This window comes from Parambassis ranga, chromosome 10 (genome assembly GCF_900634625.1).
Source record: "Parambassis ranga chromosome 10, fParRan2.1, whole genome shotgun sequence".
Lineage (NCBI taxonomy): Eukaryota > Metazoa > Chordata > Actinopteri > Ambassidae > Parambassis > Parambassis ranga.
Window position 1 is genome coordinate 10,430,122 of NC_041031.1, and position 20,706 is coordinate 10,450,827.

The 20,706-nt window shown below is 43.4% G+C and overlaps 3 protein-coding genes across 4 annotated transcripts; all 3 read left to right on the plus strand.

The window, feature by feature from the left end:
* Window positions 1–114: 114 nt before the first annotated feature.
* Window positions 115–1,808, plus strand: LOC114442205 (UPF0461 protein C5orf24 homolog). Its single transcript, XM_075353416.1, has 2 exons — window positions 115–328; window positions 600–1,808. The coding sequence occupies exon 2, from the start codon at window positions 603–605 to the stop codon at window positions 1,269–1,271; it is 669 nt and encodes a 222-aa protein (XP_075209531.1). The 5' UTR covers window positions 115–328; window positions 600–602; the 3' UTR covers window positions 1,272–1,808.
* A 613-nt stretch (window positions 1,809–2,421) lies between these two features.
* On the plus strand, window positions 2,422–14,752 carry nsd1a (nuclear receptor binding SET domain protein 1a). The gene is made up of 23 exons (XM_028415561.1): window positions 2,422–3,204; window positions 3,773–4,653; window positions 5,327–5,468; window positions 5,571–5,743; window positions 5,819–7,610; window positions 7,689–7,813; window positions 8,307–8,526; window positions 8,612–8,715; window positions 8,804–8,863; window positions 8,950–9,165; window positions 9,246–9,338; window positions 9,425–9,548; window positions 9,642–9,842; window positions 10,890–11,069; window positions 11,201–11,357; window positions 11,448–11,653; window positions 11,760–11,872; window positions 11,963–12,232; window positions 12,307–12,423; window positions 12,519–12,660; window positions 12,740–12,846; window positions 12,935–13,133; window positions 13,498–14,752. Exons 2-23 carry the CDS (start codon window positions 3,790–3,792, stop codon window positions 14,307–14,309), a joined length of 6,417 nt encoding a protein of 2,138 aa, XP_028271362.1. The 5' UTR covers window positions 2,422–3,204; window positions 3,773–3,789; the 3' UTR covers window positions 14,310–14,752.
* A 1,396-nt stretch (window positions 14,753–16,148) lies between these two features.
* On the plus strand, window positions 16,149–20,256 carry slu7 (SLU7 homolog, splicing factor). 2 transcript variants are annotated; one of them, XM_028416622.1, is made up of 15 exons: window positions 16,149–16,286; window positions 16,601–16,757; window positions 16,895–17,045; window positions 17,133–17,213; window positions 17,299–17,463; window positions 17,728–17,793; window positions 17,877–18,008; window positions 18,151–18,248; window positions 18,323–18,390; window positions 18,517–18,656; window positions 18,882–19,043; window positions 19,135–19,236; window positions 19,342–19,419; window positions 19,545–19,664; window positions 19,741–20,256. In XM_028416622.1, exons 2-15 carry the CDS (start codon window positions 16,609–16,611, stop codon window positions 19,918–19,920), a joined length of 1,692 nt encoding a protein of 563 aa, XP_028272423.1. In that variant the 5' UTR covers window positions 16,149–16,286; window positions 16,601–16,608; the 3' UTR covers window positions 19,921–20,256. The 2 variants fall into 2 exon arrangements, with proteins under 2 accessions (XP_028272423.1, XP_028272422.1); XM_028416621.1 differs by having other exon boundaries at window positions 16,255–16,414.
* Window positions 20,257–20,706: the final 450 nt, after the last annotated feature.

Sequence of the window (20,706 nt, forward strand, 5' to 3'; positions counted from 1 at the left end):
GGCGCGCATTTTGCACGTTGCGTCACATGGATCTGCGGCTACGTTTCCTGGAAGCCTTTTGCGCATGCGTGCTAGGCGCATTTTGTTTTATTATTTTTTTGTTGTCCAGGCGAAAATGGCTGCCCCTCTCATCTAAAGCTCCTGCGTAAAGGATTAACTGAGCATGACACGGGCAGCAGAAATCACTATCCTGCTTCAAGACAATACTCTCAGACGGCAGGGCGTAGTCTGAGCAGCTCCTTCACAAAGATGTTGTGGCTGTCAGGGAGGGAAAATGTATACGATTCGTTATTAACCCTTTCTAGCCCAACATCCAACAACAAATGAGGTACGAACTGTTCATTTTACATTTGTGAAAATAGTTGAGCGTTTTTCGGCAGTAGGCAGTTACATTTATTGACGTGCATGCCGCACCTATTGCACGCTATAAATGTATTTAAAGCCACTTTTTTCTTGACCTCATTTATTTTTTATGTTGCAACGCTGAAAGGCCTGCTTGTTGCAAAAGTAAAGTATGTAAGACGTCTTTTTGGTTTATACTTGTCAGAGTACATGAGGCTCTTCTACCTAATATTTGCCTTTTTTTTGCACCCCACCAGAAAATGATGCATCAAGTGACCAGCAGCAGCAGCGACTATTGTATGAGTGGACTGGCTGAGGACTGTCATTCAGCCAGCCACTTTGATTTATGTAGCACACAATCCAACAAATTCTACCACTCTCCCACAAACCCTGGTCTGCAGCTGTCCCTCGCCGGCCTTGCCCCTTTGCCACAGGGAATGCACAAAGCCATGGCATGTCAGCTGCAGGAGACCCAGACTGACTTTCAGCCGCAGGCAGTCAGAATCAGGGCTGGTGAGGCTCTGGGGCCTGATGGCTCCAAGAAAAAGAAAGGCATAGTGAAATCAGGGCGGAGAGGGAGGCCATCAGGGACCACAAAATCAGCCGGCTATCGTACAAGTACTGGACGCCCACTCGGGACAACTAGAGCGGCTGGCTTCAAAACCAGCCCAGGGAGGCCTCTTGGAACTACCAAAGCTGCCGGATATAAAGTCAGCCCTGGAAGACCGCCCGGAAGCATCAAGAGTCTAGCACGGCTCAAGAAGCTTGAGCTTGGCTGTGACAGCAACAAGAAACTTGACTTTAGCAACTGTAGTGTTCCCAAAAAACTGGACTTTACTAGCTGTGACGTTCCACCTTTTCCATACACAGTGATGGAGAAAAGAGACCTCTGTGAGCCCAGTGGTAAAATGGATGAAACCAACGAGTAGTTATGCATGAAAGACGTCTCAGAAAACATTTCTCAAATATTTGCTGAATGAACTTTTTCTCTGTCTGTGTGACATTCTCGTTATCCTCACATAATAAACGACTGAATTAGACTTCTGTTTATGTTCCCGTCTGGCAGAGATGCATGCACAGAAACTAATCACACTGATCAGTATAGGGAAGAAAGAATCCGTTCCTCTGCTTTAACATTTCTACATTTATCAAATTACTTTTTCCTCCCTCAGCATAGATGTGAGCGTGTAGTTGTCCTTTTACAGTATGTGTTGTCTGTGATATAACACTGCACTATGTTTTTATTAGCTTGACCCGGTGGAGCTCTATGAGTTGTTGTTTTTCTGCATCCTGTAAATATAGTTTTAAATCTGTGTTGTAACATCCATCCACACACTCTCTCATGCTATCAGCAGGTTTACATGTAATTTGGTCATGAGAGGAAAAAAAAAACAATGCTTTGTGGAATGTGTAATAAGACTAATGTTCTGTATGTGAAACCGAAATAAAAGAAACCTTTTCACACACGGGTTTCCTGTTAAATTGAAAGCATGTTATTCTCCCTGTGGACACAAGAGGGCCTGTGTCTCCAGACAATAGCAATCATTAACGTTTTTATTAACCCCCCTAGTTAAATTAAATTATGGCGTTCAGACAGTCATGGGCTTCTAAGGTGTATTTTTAAACATGTGAGAGAGAGAGGGGTAAAACTTAATGTTTTAGAATTACCTCTCGGATCTGCCAGTTCTTTCTACATGATTATTCAGCTGAAACATTTGACAAATAAACAAATAAAATACGAACAAATAAAACAGAAAGAAAGCACAGAGAGGTAAGTTCCTCCGCTGTCAAGTCGACACGTAACAGGATGGTCTTTGTTTCATCATTGGGCCGCTGCACCGAGCTTATACTCTGCGCCCTTAAGTGTGCGCGTTGCCATTTCTGAATATGTTTCCATTTACACGCGCACCAAATGGTGAATGTTATATGAGGGCAAAGCTGAAACATGGTAGGAAGGTGTTTTTTAATCGGAGTGGAACCCGACACACGGCCACACACCGCCTCTCCCCTTCTTTATGTCATTTTCCTGAGCGCCTAGCGGCCTGTTTCCTCATGTCAGAGCTCTCCGTGGAGAGGCAACATGGCGCACGGAGGTTTGGTTTGACCGGACAGGCCGTGTGGTTGTGTTTATAAGCGCTCGTTTTTGTTTTTTATTTTTTGTTTTTGTGGATCTGCCCTGCTGCTGTTGCTGCTGCTGCTCACAGACACACGGGCCTGGGTCAGTTTATAAACTTGGACAATGAGATGGGAAATGCGCGCAGAAACGGTGCCAGTTTCTAAAAAAACAGGCCAATAATCCACGTGATATTATCGCTGATATTATTTATCATTAACTAACAGAAACTTCACCTGGGACGTACACGCGCGTGCATGTGCAGGCTTGTGTGCGTGCGTGCCTGTGAGTGTGCGTGCATGTGTGTTAGGAGGGTGAGTGTCACGGCCCTCTGCAGACGGGGGGTTGGGTAGCAGTGCCGATTGGTTGCTGCTCACCAACACAGTCAGTCTGGGCTTGTTTTAACATTACCGGGGGCACTTCGACAGCAGGCAAAAACCATATAGTGAATAAGCCACTGTGGCTGTTAGGGGACCGGTTAAGGCACACTGAAATTCGTCGCTGCAAGATGTTGCAGCGTAATGGAGACTTACTTGTTATTTTGTATTGAATGTTACAGTTTTTTTTTCAGAGGGCCGCCGCTGATGAGGCGATGAAGTGCCGAGAATGAGAGCTGTGCCTTGGCCTACTACTAGTGCTGCTGCAGCTGGGCTTGTGCAGATCTGCTTCCACAAACCGAGAAAAACACTCATTTTGTGCCACATTATCAAAGATCGGCTGTTGGTTTCACGGTGACCGACCTCCAAATGGTGAGTTCTTCACGTTCCCCCCATGTGTTGGCAGTGTGGTGAACTTAGTGCCGATCAGCCCTTTTTTGTGTTGAGTTAATAGCAGCTTCCTATGTCGGTGTGTGGCTGTAGCTTGTTTGTGTGAGCCACTCACTGCTTCTGTGATGGCTCAGTGTCACCACCTCTACTACAGCTTCAGCGCTCCTCCATTGACTGTACTAGTCAGCGATCGCCATGACCCACGACCATCAGACAAAGCGGCGTTATTTTCTAATAGTTTGTGAATGAAATGTGTGAACGGAGCGGTTGTGTGTTTTGTCTTGTGCCGTCCGACTGGCCACTAGAATGGAGGCCATGCAATGTCGGCTTATTAGTGTGAGTGAGTGTGTGCGCGCAGTCCTTAGCTGGTATGCTCTTTCACGGGTTTCCTGTCGGACTGCTCTTGTTTTGAAAATGTGTGTGTGCTTCTGTCAGCATGCTTTGCTTGTGTTGTGCGGGATAAGAGTCAATAACGCTCCCATACTGTACACAGCGGGAAACTTAAATGGCACAGTTTCCCCATCTAACCCTGCCTCTTTGTATTTGACAGGATGTAGGCATGACAACATGAATCAGTCATACAGACGGGGTCCTAGGGTAGGCTCGGTGTTTGGCTCAAGCCAGCCAGAGCTGAGGCCCTGCAATGGCCTTGTAAGCACTTCCTATGGAAACCAATGTGGTACTGTGAAGCGAGGATCAGACCACACTTCACAACTGTCATCCTCCTGCCTCAAACAACCTGCTTTACTGGGGTACAGCCAGCCAGACCGGTCTCACTGCTACAGCCCGCCGAGGAGGCCGCTGGACCTTAACCCTGTGGTCAACAAACCCGACCTAGGGAGGGACATCCATCCTCAGAGCAGCTTGCCCTGCGCAAGCCCTATCAGTGATGATGATGAGTTTGAGGCACCATCAGTCCAGCTGCCTCCATCTCCAGGCAATGAAGACGTGGAGCCATTTGAGACCCTACAGGACGTGAACAGAAATGGCTTCTCCCCTCATAGTTCGGACAGCTTTGAGCACTGTTCACCCATCCCAAATGGCTACCTGCATTTTGAGTCCACACTGTTTGACAGCAGTGACATTAAAGAGGAGGAGGAGGAGGAGGAGGAGGAGGAGGAGGAGGGGAGGCACAACAGCCGTGAGAACGTCACCCCTTTTCACCACCCCCTAAAACTAAGTGTGGACCAAACGGTTTCTGAGCGTAAGACATCATGCAACTCAGGGGTGGAGAAAAGGACATACAAACCTACAGTCTTTAATCTAATGTCCAAAACTATATCTGAACTTAACCCTACACTAAGTCTTAGTGCACTGCCAGAAATCACTATGAGAGATGGGTGGAGCTTGGGTGAAGAATCAGACAGTGATGGTGAACTTACCTCTCCTGTTGACCCTGGACTTATCTCACCGGCTGGCACCAACTCAAATGTGAGTCTGAAACTTTTGGCCAACTTCTCTGGACACCTATCTGATTTGGTTTTATATTGATATACTGTAAAACTTCAAATAATAGCCCGGGCCTTTATTTGCCTAAATCGCAAAATTGTCCCTGCTTGTATTTGGGGCAGGCCCTCTAATTATTCTGGCGAAAAAGCCATCCAGAACTAGCTGAAAAGTTGTCCACATCCCTTCCATCATTAATGTCATCGTACATTTCCTTAGCCTTGTTTATGTGTCTCTATGACAACGTCACACGTTGGCATAAAATGTTGTTTGCTCCTTACCTTATGAGAAAATCAGACCTGGCTTATAATTGAGGCCGGCCTTTATATGTCCAAATCCATATTCGGACCGGGCCTGTAAACGGAACCTCCGTCAGTTCGGGGCTCGGCTATTATTTGAAGTTTTACGGTATAATATGTATATATACATTCATATGAATCGTGTGATGTTTGAAATCAGAAAAAAGTTCAAATCAAGGGGGAGACATTACAGGTTTCCAACAGTGCTATTATAATATTAGAATGCAAAGGATGCTCTTTTCTTTTTAATATGTCATTTTTTAGACTCATAGCTCAAACATGACAGGAATTTTGATAGCTAGCACTCTGTGCTTCTAATATTAAAGTATTAAAGTAAAGTATTTCATTGTACTGATTAGTCCAACAGCCCAAAGAAAAAGCCTCCTCCTGCAGTGAAATACTTGGAGGGTGACCTGGTGTGGGCAAAATTCAACAGGCGGCCGTGGTGGCCCTGCCAAATCACCTGTGACCCAGGCGAGGGCGTCCACACTAAGATGAAAGGTGAGGCTTGACATGAATACTTGACCTTTAACCCGATAGGTGAAACCAATCAAAGAAATGTTGTGTAATTAATGAGCCTTAATTTTTTAAATTTTGTCCCAGCTCCAAGTCCTCGTCCTTGTCGGATGTACTTCCTGGAGACAGTTGGGGAGATTATAGAGAGAGCCTGGGTTCCAGGGAATGCTGTTTTTTCTTTTGAAGGAGGCCAGCAGTTTGAAGACCTTCCTGTGCTCAGACGGAGGGGGAAGCAGAAGGAGAGGGACTACAAATACACGGTAAATACTTTAAATTGATCTTATAGTTCTTTACTGTGACCATCACTGTGATTGTTTTTCCTGTTTTTTTGGTAGATACCTAAAAGTTTGCAGACTGCATGGAAAGTCAGTGTGGCAGAAGCAGAGTTTCTGCTCCCTGGACGACAGAGGAATAGGGAAAGTGCACTTTCAGTACCCATTGGAGAGGAGCGTGTACCTAGCCCACTTCCCTCAGAAAAGCCAGAGGTGGCCCCTTCTGTCTCTGCTGTGGACCCCTGTGGACCTCCATCACGGCACATAGCCCCCAATGGAAATGAGCGCCAGCTCCTTAAAAACTCCACCTGCCAAACAAATAAGAATAAATCCTGCAAGAGGAAAAAGAAATGTTTGTCAGATATATTTGGTCATATAGTCAGCGGGTCAAAGGAATCACCTACTGTCACAAAGCAGTTTCATACCACAGTACATGCACTGAAAGACGAGCCAAAGGACTCGCCGTACGCTGACCTGGATTCAGTTCCAATGCTGCATCGTCCTAAACGCACAGCTGTGTCTCCGATTAAGAATATGGATGGACTCATCAGAAAAGAACCAGGTGCAACAAAAGCTAAAAAGAACACTGAAGAGGTCAACCAATGTGCTGATTCATCTGGTATTTTAAAAAATAAATTGACATCTAAGGATAGAAACCCTGAACAGAAGTTGGGCAGCTGTTTGGAACGGATGTACAGTTCAGGTAAAAAGCACTCTGCGGATCTTCCTGCCAGCAGTCGTCTGATGACAAGGGCTTTAAAAGCAGAGGAAGAGACCGATCTCAAAGATGCACTGGCCACAAGCCAAATCTCAACAGATCACGATGTTTGTCCTGATAATTCTTCCATCACAGCTGAAAGGTCTCCTGACAGGGAATCTCCCAGAAACATGTCCTCTGTTGGAAATCACACCTCACCAAAAAAGCATGTAAGGAAGCTTGACAAGAAACTCATTCATAATGGCTCATTGATTAGGTCTAAGTGTGCGGACTCAGCCGAAGTCACTGTGCAACCTGTTAAGATCAAGATGGAAGTCCCAGATCTGTCAACTACTCCCCCATCCTTACCTCTGTCTCCAGTGGGTGCGTTCCATGATGTGAAGGAACTCATGTTTAAATCTCTTGCAGCAGAGGACAGCAGCGACTCTGACATGAGTGTTTTCCGGCCGGACTCCAACTATAAATTCAGTACTTTCCTGATGCTCCTGAAAGATATGCACGATATCAGAGAAAAAGAAGGTAAACCTCTAACGGTTCCACCGTCACCAGTTTTAATCAAGGAAGAACCTCTGGTGATCCCTACTTCCACAGAGGGTGACCCTCTGAAAGGTTCTTGTGATGGTGTAACTCATGGGATTAAACTTGAAAATGGCCAGTCAGGGAAATCCACATCAACCCGGAATGCAGCAGTGAAAACCAAGAACAAGACTAAAGGTATCATGAGAGCTGACACCTACCATTGTGAAGACTTTCCTGTTCACACTCAGCCTGGAAGTGCAGACAAGCAGCGTAGAAAGCAAAGGCTGCCTGCCAAACTGAAACTTAACATACCCGGCCTTTCTTCAGACCTGGCTGCCATGGCTTACGGCAGGGAGTTTGTTAGCGGGCATGCAGACTTGGCTAATGCTGGATCTGATTCTCATGTTGCTGCTGATCCTTCCACCAGCTACCTCCACAAGAACTCAGAATCCACAGTGGCTCCAAAGAAGCGCTGGCTGATGGTGGAGGAGGATCAGGGTGATGTTTTAGGTGAAGTAAAGGAGTCTTACAACCTGAGCACATCACCGGGACTTGATCTGGAGGCTGAGGGGCATGCAGAGAATGACTCTCATTTCTCAGATGCAAGCAGCTCAGCTGGTAAGACACAAGCAAACTCCGCTGAGTTTGTCTGATGAGACGGAAAAACTGATTTGTGTTTTATTTGTTTTTGCACAGGACATGCCGAGAACAAACGTCTCCGGAAACCAACCAAAAGACTCCTAGAGTCAACTGAGGAGTATGAACAAATATTTGCCCCAAAAAAGAAATCAAAAAGACATGCGTCTGAAACTTCCAAACTGGTAAGAAGTCAATCATTCCTGACAGTACTGAAGGCTCTTGTTTTCACTTGCTTTCACTTCACTCACAGTGTGTTCTGAGCTGTCAGGGATAATGACTGGATCAATGCACCTTCCTGGACTCGCTACAGGGTCACTCACAAAAACAAAATGCTAAGAAATGTACATGATTTCCTTGATTCGACACAACTTTCCACAGGGACCGGCTACAAATCATTTTTACACAGTTGAGCAGTCTGTGTCAGCATCAGCTGCCATCCGAAAGCTTTTCTTATTATTACTCTAGCCAACGTTTTCATTTTTAAAGCTCTTACAAATGCCATTAAATGTGTTAATAATGTCTTAAACATATTGTTACATATTTTCTGTTCTTTGTGCTGCTGTAGGTTGATATTAATCAGTGTCTCTGGAAAACCACAACATGTTACTGGGATATGTCAGTCTGTGTAGACAGTTTAATCTACTCCAACTTTTTTGTTGTCTCGTGCTCATGCAGCAGACTTCAGGGATGACAGCACTCCACAATCTCAGCACCACATCGGATATTGTTACCTCACCCTCGCCATGTGCAGAGCCTGCAGAGGCTCCAGCAGAGCGGGAACAGAGTCCTTCTCAGGATGAGCTTTCTCCTGTAGCGCCGCCTGTATCTCCAGTCGCAACACAGCCCTCCTTTGAGGCAGAGACAGCAGAAGAAACTAGTCTACCTCCTAAATCTGGTAATTTAACTGAATACGATGTCAGATAACAATACAACCTTTTTGATTTCTCGGAGATGTCATTGTTGAATTATTTTTGCCTTAGACTCGAGATCTTTAGTCCAAGAAAAAAAAAGGCCAAGGAAGCTGTCACACAAGGTGCTGGATTGTACCATAGAAGAAGTGTCAGTTGCTCCTTCAAAGAAGAAGGTTTGTTGGATTGAGATGGAAAGCCAGCATCAATCATTGTGAGATGTTGAATGGATTTGACAGTGTTTTTTTTTTTATTGTTCTTTAGGAATTTAAGCGACACAGTGGAATTATATCAGAGGTGAAGGTGGTAGTCAAGAAAAATCAGGTACTACAACCAAACTCTGTTGGTATAGCCCAGCAATGTTATTATTATTTATGTTAAAGTCTGCTAAAAACAATGAAATCTCACAGGTTGGGTCTGTAAAGAAAGAGAAGCTTGCGCCAGGCACATCCTCTGCTCCTTCTCCTGCTCCTGCTCCTGCTCCTGCTCCTGCCGCCGCCGCCTCTAAGCCTGCAGAGAGCAGGTCTCCCAGCCCCCAGAGATCCAAAACCCCCAGGCAGGAGGCAGAGATGGAGGCCTGGACAACTGAGGAGAAACACACTGGAACACTAACTCCCAAAACTGAGGTAAGAAAATCATCTATCAAAGAGAAAAATAATCTGTATATTTGTCAATGCCTGTTAGTAACAACAGAAAATCTCTGTAGGTGCTACCTGTTAGCTTGAATGATGGCCTGACATCCCAGGTGGATGGAAAAGGGAAAATAGGTGCTACATGCTTAAAGGAGAATGTCTGTCAGGTGAGGCAAACAATCAGAATCTGTATTATATGTATGTAGTTTCTCTATGCCTAGGTTTCAGAAATAATTAGCATGTGTATGTGCAGGTGTGTGAGAGAACTGGAGACCTGCTGTTGTGTGACGGCCACTGTTACGGAGCCTTTCATCCACAGTGTATTGGCCTCTCAGTAGCTCCAAAGGGAAAATTCCTTTGTCATGAATGCAAGAGTGGTGAGTACACTTTGTGTTTGACAAGACCTGCATGTCGCTAACTATAACGTAAAATGATACAATTGTTTTTATCCATTTATGTTGTTCTTTCAGGTCACCACACATGTTTTGTGTGTAAGAAGTCTGATAATGAGGTCAAGCGCTGCATAATACCACTCTGTGGGAAGTTCTATCACACCGACTGTATAATGGCCTTCTCAGCCACACAGCCAAATAACAAAGGATTCCGCTGCTCGTTGCATGTGTGTCTGTCCTGCCACATCACCAACCCACTCAATGTCTGCAGCTCCAAAGGTGAGCCGTCGCCTCATGTAATGCTTATCAGTTCAATTTTCCAGAAATGCAATCAAACAACTTTGTCCTTGACAAAGTCAAGTGTTTAGTCTCATGCCTGAATTTTGTTTTATATAAGTGAGGCACTTGTATTAGATTAGTTATAATTGTCACTGTTAGCTAGGTTCATGTGTGGTTAGATGCAAAGCCTGAGATGCTTTCATACACACTCGGAATGTTTTCATGCACAAAATATTTGTTTTTGCCATATAAGCTGTTTTACATAGCTTATGAAAATTAATACGCTGTCAGAGTGCATGTGAGCTTTGATTTTGGGCGCTCATCTATGCTGCAACCTTGCAAACAGTTGGCTGGCGGGTTTGTTTGCAACCTAGAGCAGAACGGTAAAACCCAAAAAGAGAAACATGTTGTGAATGTGCTCTTTATTAAAAATCAAAAAGGAAAAAGTCACAGGGAAAATCAAAATATCCAAAATGAAACCAGTACTGGGCGTGGAACAGGTGTTGGTGTGATTTTGTATACCATCTTTGCTTTTTTGCATACAACTTTGAATGAGTATCAATGACCTCCTTTGAACTCAGTGTTGAGGAGATTCAATTTCATGCCTGGAGAAGTCTGGATTTGTTTTGGTGATTATTAAGCCCTTTTTTCCTGAATGACTCACTCGCCTTAGTGTAGGCAGAGATGGATGCGTTCAAAAGTATGTCTCAACTCTGGCAGTTTTTTTAGACACAAAACCTGACCTGAGATGCTTTGTTCATATAATATTCTTAGAACAGCCCCTGCAAAACAAAGTGTGGGTGTTAACTGCGTTTTGATGTGGCTCCACACAATGCTGACTGTACAAGAGCTTAACATTTAATGACTTCCGTTGCTTTATGTCATTTCTCCTAGTATTTCCATAGCAGTCAGTGTCTTTGTGTCAGGCTTTGTAATGAAAGTGTGTTTGAAAGATCTGAGAGCATTGTATGCCATTTGTTTAATGTGACTGAAATTCCAGATGTGCATGAATTAAGCCGTTCTTTCATTTATGCATTTGTGCTTTAGGCCGGTTGGCTCGATGTGTACGCTGTCCTGTTGCCTATCATGCCAATGACAACTGCATGGCAGCAGGCAGTGTTGTGCTGGCGAACAATAGTTTCCTCTGTCCAAACCACTTCACTCCCCGCAAAGGCTGCAAGAACCATGAACACATCAACGTCAGCTGGTGCTTCGTCTGCTCTGAAGGTCAGTCTGCTCTTCTGTCTCTGTGATCATATGTTGTAATGATCGCATGGATTACAGAGCTAGATACACGTGTAAACCTTAAAGCAACAAAACATTGCTAATCACTAATAACAGTGAATGTGTTTTTAAAGGGGGCAGCCTGCTCTGCTGTGAAGCCTGTCCTGCTGCTTTCCACCAGGAATGTTTGAACATGGAGATGCCTCAGGGTAGCTGGTTCTGTAATGACTGCAAGGCTGGAAAGAAGCCTCGCATTAAAGACATATTGTGGGTCAAATGGGGGCGTTACAGGTAAGGGCAAACCACTGCCCCTCCCCCCACACACAGTCGCTCTGCCCATCAACTAATGGATCCATATCTGTATTTCTGACTCTTCTTTAGATGGTGGCCTGCTGAAGTCTGTCTGGCCAAAGATGTCCCTAATAACATCTTAAGGATGAAACATGAGGTGGGGGAGTTCCCGGTGCAATTCTTTGGCTCCAAAGATTTTGTGTGGACATACCAGGCTAGAGTCTTTCCCTACATGGAGGGTGATACTCACAACATAGAAAAGATGGGTAAAGGTGCAGATGCAGTGTACAAGAAGGGTATGTATGCCTAAGTGCTTGTGAAGTACTTTCTCCTAAGTCTTTGTTTTATCTGTGGTGCAAGATGGGCTTTTAAAGGTATTGACAATGGTGTCTGTATTTACAGCCTTGACAGAAGCAGCGGAGCGGTTCAAAGAACTTCAAGCAGAAAAAGAAATGAGGCAGCTTCAGGAGGACAGAAAGAATGACAAGAAACCTCCTCCATACAGGCACATAAGGGTACTACAAGTCACTCACTTTACACCAAACTAAGACTAGCTTCCTCAGATGTGCTGTAAAACACATCCTGCCTCTCTCCCCCTTTATCAGGTAAACCGGACGATTGGGAAGGTGCAGATTATCACAGCCGACTTGTCAGAGATCCCACGCTGTAACTGCAAGGCCTCTGATGAGAACCCATGCGGTATCGACTCAGAGTGCATTAATCGCATGCTGATGTACGAGTGCCACCCTCAGGTGTGTGCAGCAGGGGAGAGATGTCAGAACCAGGCTTTCACAAAGCGCCAGTACACAGCTGTGGAGATTTTCCGGACACTTGGCTGTGGCTGGGGTTTACGCGCTGTGTCGGACATCAAGAAGGTAGGATGGGGGAAAAATAGAGTAAAGATTATTTTTTTTACCACATTTTATTCAACTTTATGTTTTGTCTGTAGGGAGCTTTTGTGATTGAATATGTGGGAGAGGTGATAGATGAAGAAGAATGCCGAGCCAGGATCAGACACGCTCAGGAGAACGACATCTGTAACTTCTATATGCTTACACTGGACAAGGTGATTGTGTGCCACCAACCCCCAAAAAACAGGCTGGATTTGGCACAGCTTAGCGACTTGTGTAAACCTGCTTGTGTTTTTTTTTTCTTCTCCAGGACCGGATCATTGACGCTGGGCCCAAAGGAAACCAGGCTCGCTTCATGAACCACAGCTGTCAGCCAAACTGTGAGACTCAGAAGTGGACAGTGAATGGGGACACCAGAGTGGGGCTGTTCGCTCTACAAGACATCCCACAAGGTTTGAGTGACATGCTGTCGTGGATCAAAAACTCAGACTGTTTATTTTACCAAGTGATCTAATAAAACATGTTCTTTAGGTGTGGAGCTGACTTTCAACTACAACCTGGAATGTCGTGGCAATGGAAAGACTGCCTGTAAATGTGGAGCGCCCAACTGTAGTGGTTTTCTGGGTGTTCGACCAAAGGTAGATCTTCATATATTAATTCTTGCTTTGGTCGTGATTTCATGCACGGAGCTGCTTGTAACCTTTCTGTTCCTTATCTGTGATTTAGAACCAGCCACCAGCTGATAAGATGAAAGAAGGCAAACGAAGGGTTTCCATGAAGAAGAAGACAAAGCAAGAAGTAACCAAGGAGAGGGAAGATGAGTGCTTCAGCTGTGGTGACGGGGGCCAGATAGTGTCCTGCAAGAAGCCCGGCTGCCCGAAAGTCTATCACGCAGACTGTCTCAACTTGTCAAAGAGACCTGCAGGCAAGTAGAGGAGGAAAATTGGTACTGTACATGCAAGAGTTTCCTTGAGCACAATAACAATTAGATGAGCTGTGTGACCCTATGTCTGTTTGATATGGTCTACAGAGTCCAAACGTGTACCAGGCTCCAAGCATATTTATATCTGTTGTAAAACTGGACATTTTAACACTAAGGTTTGACTCGCTTTTAGAGCCAGTCTCAAGTGGCCATTGAAGGAACTGCAGTTTTTGGCACATGGCCATTCAGCTGCTGCTTTAAACACACTCCAATGGCTTTTATGATTTATTTATTTCAATCAATGTTGATGGTTTAAAATCTTGCTATATTTGTACATTTTAACCTAAAACCTCTCTCTCATCTCCAGGGCGATGGGAGTGTCCATGGCACCAGTGTGATATATGTGGTAAAGAAGCAGCGTCGTTCTGTGAGATGTGCCCCAGCTCGTACTGTAAGGAACATCGAGAAGGAATGCTGTTCATCTCCAAGCTGGACGGCAAGTTGTCTTGCAGTGAGCACGACCCCTGTGGGCCCGAACCACTGGAGCCAGGGGAAATACGTGAATATGTGCCCAACGTGACCTCCATGAGGCCCAGCTCCATGGCTGTGCCCATTACTCTCCCTCTGGTCCCAGAGTCCAGAAGAGCCTCTTCTTCATCTTCTTCCTCCTCTTCGTCCTCTTCCTTTGCTGCGGCTTCCATTTCCTCCCCTGCTGTCCACCCAGCACCACCTATGCAGGAGCCTCCACCTCGTCTTTACATCAACACAAAGACTGCTACCTCGAGCTTTGTCCCCTCCAGCAGGTCTTACCTCACAGATAGAACTGAGGAAAAACCTTTCTTCACCCCTGCCTCCTCCAAGGATGAGAGAGAGGACGGAGAGGTGGAGGACGGGGAGGTGTGTGGGTTAGATATGGAAGAAGTGGAAGATGGTGACGATGATGAAGAAGAAGAAGAAGAAGAAACAGAGGAAGAAGAGAATGATATGGAGAAGATGGAGATAGTTGAAGATGAGGAGGAGGAAGAGGAGCCAGTGTATGGAGGTGATTTGGTGGAGGAAGATGATGACGACGATGATGAGGAGGAGGAAGAGGAAGGAGGGGATGTGTATGACACTTGGGGAGAATATGAAGATGGAGATGAGGGGGAGTGGGGAAGAGTGGAGGATGAGGATAAGTGACACAGACCATTCCTTCATTCATACTCTCAAAACCTCTCAGACAGTGAAAGGACTGAAAAGTTTCATATTTTGGTACCTACTTGAACGCAACACTGCCTTCACTTTTGGTACAACAAGGCCTTCTCATCTCCGGACTGTAGGACCGACAGTGGAGATGTATACTGGTGCTAAAGGCTTACCGGCTGATTGACTCAGTTCCTTTATACTTTTGTCAATATGTTTATTTGTGTCTGGTGCTGTTACGTTCTGTTGTTGTTTCTCTTAACATTGTTTACATTTTTTGGCCTTTTTTAATGTTTGGAATATAAGAAAACGGTGAGAGGTTTCACCACACCAGACTGTCACCATAAGAACATCCTACATTGTCGTTACTGTCTTAACAGGAATCATCAAAATCATGTTCTCTCGCTTGTGATATTCAAAAATAAACCCACTGGAGTCATCAGGCTGTCGATGATTCTTCTCATGACAAAAAGAGTCTTAGTTTCTGTATTTAAACTCCAGACAGGTCAGAGCACATAGGGAAATAATGGTGTACTTATTCATTTAGTGGTCTGTATTTTGTTTTCTTACAGTGACATCCAGCAGACAGAAACTTGTCTACAACATTTTTTTTTTAATCTGCGACCTACAATTTAGAATTTAATGGAACATCTTACCTTTTTCAAATGTTGTTTTGGTACAAGTTTGTCAGCAGGCATCCACCCATGACATGTCACTGCATTCTGTGCAGTGATACAGTTCCTGAGTGTAGTTTGGTAGAAAAGGAAATATTTCTGCAGAAAAAAATCCTGCATATTTTTTTTTTTTTGTGCTATATCTAGCTTTATTATATTGGAGAGAAGAAAGGAAACCTCTAAGGCTTGATAGCTCCAAAACAAAACTAACACTAAAACAACCTTGATGAAAACAGGAAAAATAGCAATATTTCATTTCTGGGTCATTCCCGTACCTTAAAGTGCCATTTATTTCTCCACAAATAGGATTATTTAATCTGTGTTTAGGTGATTGGGGAAATATTTACCCCTTTCTGATAGAAAATTTTTCTGTGCAGTGTGATCAGATTATTTATGAAAAACAATATGTTACAAAACACCTGAATTATTGCCTGTAAATGACCCATAGAGTATAAGGACTGAAGTAGTTTTAGACTCCTTATGATAACACCAAGATCAACTAGGAAAGGGCATTTCCTGATGAAAATGCAAGTTTGATTTCTGCAGCTGAAGCATTGCTTTGAACCCTGATGTGAAGCAATCTGAATTTAATTTGCTGAAACACGGTTAAGACTTCAATGTTAAATGGCTTTTGAATTTTTATTATATTTTCAAAACGAAACATATTTGAACAAATACACGTTTAATAGCCCTTGGAGAGCTGAACAGAATGATGTTTGAATGGTTTCTGTAGCTGAAAACATGTGGAACTAGTTACATGCCAAAGTTGAAGGTGGTTTTGAAGGCTCCTCCATAGACTCCCATGTTGAAAATGACGCATAAATTGCTTAATATTTGAAAAATTATAATTTAAAAAAAAAAAAAAAAACTTGAAGTTGACCCGGAATCTCCTCTGTGAGATGAACATTTTAATAGCTGAATGGCTGAAATCGGTCAATGTATGCTGAACATACGCTGCGCCAAAAAACGTACGAAAGAATAAGAAAGAAGAAGAAGAGAGAGTGTGAAGAACAAAGAGTTTGATTGCCTAGCAACGGCAATCAAAGTAATTATTATTATTGCGCTTTGATGCCGCATAGTTCCAAAATAGCTCCAGTCATTTGTGGATCATCAGGTCCTGTAACTGAAAATATTCATTGGTATTTCTTTGGTTCTTTGCAGAGATAAACAAATAGTGATGAGCTAACGGTAAAGACAACCTTTTTTAATCGGTTGGGACACAGCGAGGAGCTTTGTTAAATAGACAGTGGCGCGGTAAACACCATCGAGGAAGAAAGGATCTGACGTCACCGGAATAGAGGTAAAATGGCGACGGACGCGTTTTACTAAAAACACAGCGAACGAACTTCAAAAAAGGCAACGTTTAGAGGGAATACTGGTTTTACGGAGGAAATAATACTTTCTCGGTTATTCCTGGGCTTTACCAAGGTAACGAAGTAACTCAATAAATTAAATATGACCTAAATACAGGCCATTCTGCTCGTAAACAGTTAGCTCAGCAAACGTTACAGTAAGGATGTCGTAACTTTGTGTGAACACGACTAGCAAGGCAATAAACATATTCTGGACGCAAATGTTGCTGCAGTCGATTAAATAAGTGTTTGTGTGTGGCAGGTTTAGTCATGACGGAGCAGACCAGCGCGAACACCGAGGGGATCGTGGGCCTAGATGAGCCCAAAAAGATGACCAGGGAGGACTGGAGGAAGAAGAAGGAGCTGGAGGAGCAGAGGAAGCTGGGAAACGCTCCAGCTGAGGTGGACGAGGAGGGAAAGTAAGCTTGTGTGTGTGCAGTGTGTCTTCTCATAAGCAGTTTGAGAAATGTTCCAGCTGGGTGTATTGCCTTTTCGTATTGTCTTCGCACTGGAAACGTTTCAGTTAGTAATGTTGTGATATATTTGTGTTTCCAAGGGACATCAACCCTCACATCCCACAATATATTTCATCAGTACCATGGTACATTGACCCATCTAAAAGACCCACGCTAAAGCATCAAAGACCACAGACGCAGGACACACACAACTCGGCCATCGCAGATTGGTACAAAAGAGGAGTGCAAGAGGCAAGGATGACAAGCATTACCTACTTTCACATCATTGAAAAAGAAAAAATATCATAGTAACATAAATCTTATTTTGTATCTCCACAGAATGCAGTTGTGACTAAATTTCGTAAGGGTGCTTGTGAAAACTGCGGCGCCATGACACACAAAAAGAAAGACTGTTTGGAGGTAATTTTTTTTCCATTTTCTGTTTTCTGTATAACAAAATGTTTGTATATTTTTTAATATCTGATTTTAACTTTTGTCCCATCAGCGACCCAGAAAAGTTGGGGCAAAGTTCACAGGAACAGGGATAGCTCCAGATGAACACAGTCAAGTCCTGCTGGACTTGGATTATGATGGAAAGCGTGATCGCTGGAATGGATATGACCCTGAAGAACACCAGCGCATTGTTGAAGAGTATGCCAAAGTAGATTTGGTAAGCTATCCTGTGCTAAATTATGCTTGACTAAACAGAAAGATACATTGAACCACACACTTTGAACCTGTGTATATATATAAAATCAAAACCTGATGTAAGAACATTTGTTTTATCAGAATGTATTTAGACATAGTCCTGTCCTGTCATAGTCCTGTTTCAGCTTCCAAGAACACTAAACTCAAAACACTGTGTTGTTGTATCTGTTATTGACTACAGTTGTACTACACAACTGATTTGTTATTTGCTTTGTATTGTTTTCAGGCCAAAAGGACGCTAAAGGCACAGAAACTTCAAGATGAGCTTGCCTCTGGAAAACTTGACCAAACTGTAAGTGTTTAGTAATAACCAAGTAATAACAACGATTGTTTTGTTGCTTAATTTTAGAGGTAAAACCTGCTTTTTCTTTGAAGGAGCGAGAACATGACAGTGAGGATGAGGATGAAGACAAATACGCAGATGATATCGACATGCCTGGTCAGAACTTTGACTCCAAGAGACGAATCACTGTCAGGAATCTGCGTATTAGAGAAGATACAGCCAAAGTAAGTCGTTTCAGTCATAGTTTGAATAAAATACAATAAGAGGAGGCTTCGGGTCCCCTCTAATTTCTGTTATAGAAGTTTATGAAATGAGAGGTGAGGGTCTAATGCATTCAGTGATCTATTCATTGTGTATTTTTTACAGTACTTGAGGAATCTGGATCCAAATTCAGCATACTATGATCCAAAGACTCGAGCTATGAGGGAGAACCCGTATTCAAACACTGGCAAGAACCCTGATGAGTAAGTTATTGTTAATGTATTTCCAGATAACTTGGGTCTTTTACTGAAATAATGTCCAAACTCTTGTTTTACAGAGTGGGGTATGCTGGGGACAACTTTGTTCGGTATTCTGGAGACACAGTCACCATGGCTCAAACACAATGTAAGTAACAAAGATATGCCCTATGCTCTTCAGCAACTCACTGCCCCTGCACTTTATGTTGGAAATGACAGTTAAAGACATTTACATTTGGATATGTGTTCTGTCCCTTGTAATGTAATGTGGCAGTGTTTGCCTGGGAGGCTTATGAGAGAGGCACTGAGGTCCATCTGCAGGCTGACCCCACCAAGCTCGAGGTGCTCCACCGGTCCTTCAAGGTCAAGAAGGAGGACTTTAAAGAGACACAGAGGGAGAGCATCCTGGAGAAGGTACACAGCTGCCGTAGTCTTTAGAAACGTTCAATGTCTTCTGCAGTGCTCATGTATTTCTTTATCATCTTATGGCTCATTCTGTCGGTCAGGCTGTGGACAATAATATCGGTGCTGTCACTATGTTTCCCTCCACTTCGGACAGCCATTTTTAAAATGTTTAGGTCAAAAGTAGTTAGCAAGTGAATACTTTACTGACAGTCTTTTTGCTTCTTTGTGTGGCAGTATGGAGGTCAGCAGCATTTAGATGCACCACCACGGGAGCTGTTACTGGCTCAGACTGAGGACTATGTGGAGTACTCTCGTCACGGCGCTGTACTGAAAGGACTGGAGAAGGCTGTCGCCCGCTCAAAGTACGAGGAGGATGTGCTCATCAACAACCACACTGTAAGAACAGTAGAAGAAAGACTCTTGAAGATCTCTCTAATGTTATTACATGTTAATAACATTGTATTCTAAAAAATCTTTTTTCTTTTAGTGTATTTGGGGCTCCTACTGGAAGGATGGCTTTTGGGGCTATAAGTGCTGTCATTCCATGGTCAAACAGAGTTATTGTACAGGAGATGCAGGAATTGAAGTAGTGAGTATATGTACCAGCTGTGTTGAAAGCCAATGCTTGATACACATGAAATGTCAGTTACCGGTAGCTTTTAAATTAAATACTCATATTTTTTTTTTTGCACAGAACAACACAGACTGTGTTCCATTTGAGGAGGGACTAACTGAACCACAGGAGGAAGAACAGCCCAAGTCTCTGCTGGAAGTAAGTGAAAAGACTGAGAACGGAGATTAAGCATGAGCAAGACTGAGCTACCAGTGTTGCAAAGTTTAAGTGCTGGTAGAAAGACCTTCTTCTCTGTTCTTAATACCAATTTCTGTACTTAACAGATGCATCGAGAAAAGATAACAAAAGATAAGAAGAAGAAAAAGAAGAACAAAAAGAAGAGGCATGGCTCTGGCAGCAGTGACTCAGAGGACGAGGAGAAGAAGAAGGAGAAACTAAAGAAGGTAAACATGGTTCTACACGTTTTTAGGTACCTCTGTTTTTGGTTTGCTTTGCTGTTAACCTCATTCTTTCTTTTAGGCTCTGGAAGCAGAAGACAGGCGAGTGAAGCATGTAGAAGCATTGATGCAACTGGATGAGAGGAAGAGACCATACAGCAGCCTGCAGGAATTGAAAGCACCCACCGAGGAGGAGATAGAAGCTTTCCGCATGAAACGCTGCCGGCCAGATGATCCCATGGCTTCCTTCCTGGGACAGTGACCCCTTCTTAAACACTGCTGACTCCCACAAGCTTTCTCCAAGGACTCCGCCAGAGCAGCTGCTCAATAAAAAAACAGTCATTTTTTTGTGGTCGCAAATAGTAGAAAAACTATGTACAGTACTTTACTTTAAAAAAATTCATTTGTTTTTGAAGCTGCAGGTTGACTAGAGGACAAAATAAAAGTTGTTTTTGCTTGTACTCGGATCCACAGGAAGGTTTAATTAAAGCTTTTTAAACATATTTAAGTCAAAACAAAGGCCACCTTAAGTTCAGGAGCATGTCATTCCCTTTCATGAGATAATTGTGTTTTTATAATAAAAAAATCTTCCAGTCTATTGTGCTATGTGTACAATTTATTACACTTTTATATAGGGAGTTTCTTGTGTCAGTGTAAGACAATATTAACTAGTGTCCATTGGATCACTGTTAAGGTATTTTCAGTCACATCTATTACACTCAGTTGATCCTGAGTGCACAAGCACCACAGGTGTGAATGTTTTATACAGAAAATCAGTTAAGAGCTTTCAGCAAGTACATGTGAAAATATTCTTCAGTGTCAAATTCAGTGAAGCTTATACATTAGATTTAAGCAATAGTAAGTACAAACTTTCAATTGGACATGATCTCTGCCTGTTCAATACTGATAATGTCCTTAAGTTATCAATGATGAGTGCGAAGGTGTCAGGATATATAATGGTACAGCATATACAGTCAGGTGTTGTCTGAGTCTCTGAGTGTCGTTACTTTTTGGTCGTCTCTATAGAAACAAACATTTATGTTCACAT

Excerpts from the sequence above, each read along its gene's own strand:
- nsd1a (XM_028415561.1), top strand. The coding sequence starts at position 3,790 with ATGAATCAGTCATACAGACGGGGTCCTAGGGTAGGCTCGGTGTTTGGC. Across the intron at positions 8,527-8,611 it reads TAGTCTACCTCCTAAATCTG|ACTCGAGATCTTTAGTCCAA; the intron begins GTAATTTAACTG and ends TTTTTGCCTTAG. Across the intron at positions 13,134-13,497 it reads CTTGTCAAAGAGACCTGCAG|GGCGATGGGAGTGTCCATGG; the intron begins GCAAGTAGAGGA and ends TCTCATCTCCAG.
- LOC114442205 (XM_075353416.1), top strand. The coding sequence starts at position 603 with ATGATGCATCAAGTGACCAGCAGCAGCAGCGACTATTGTATGAGTGGA.
- slu7 (XM_028416622.1), top strand. The coding sequence starts at position 16,609 with ATGACGGAGCAGACCAGCGCGAACACCGAGGGGATCGTGGGCCTAGAT. Across the intron at positions 18,009-18,150 it reads TTAGAGAAGATACAGCCAAA|TACTTGAGGAATCTGGATCC; the intron begins GTAAGTCGTTTC and ends TATTTTTTACAG. Across the intron at positions 19,420-19,544 it reads AGCCCAAGTCTCTGCTGGAA|ATGCATCGAGAAAAGATAAC; the intron begins GTAAGTGAAAAG and ends TGTACTTAACAG.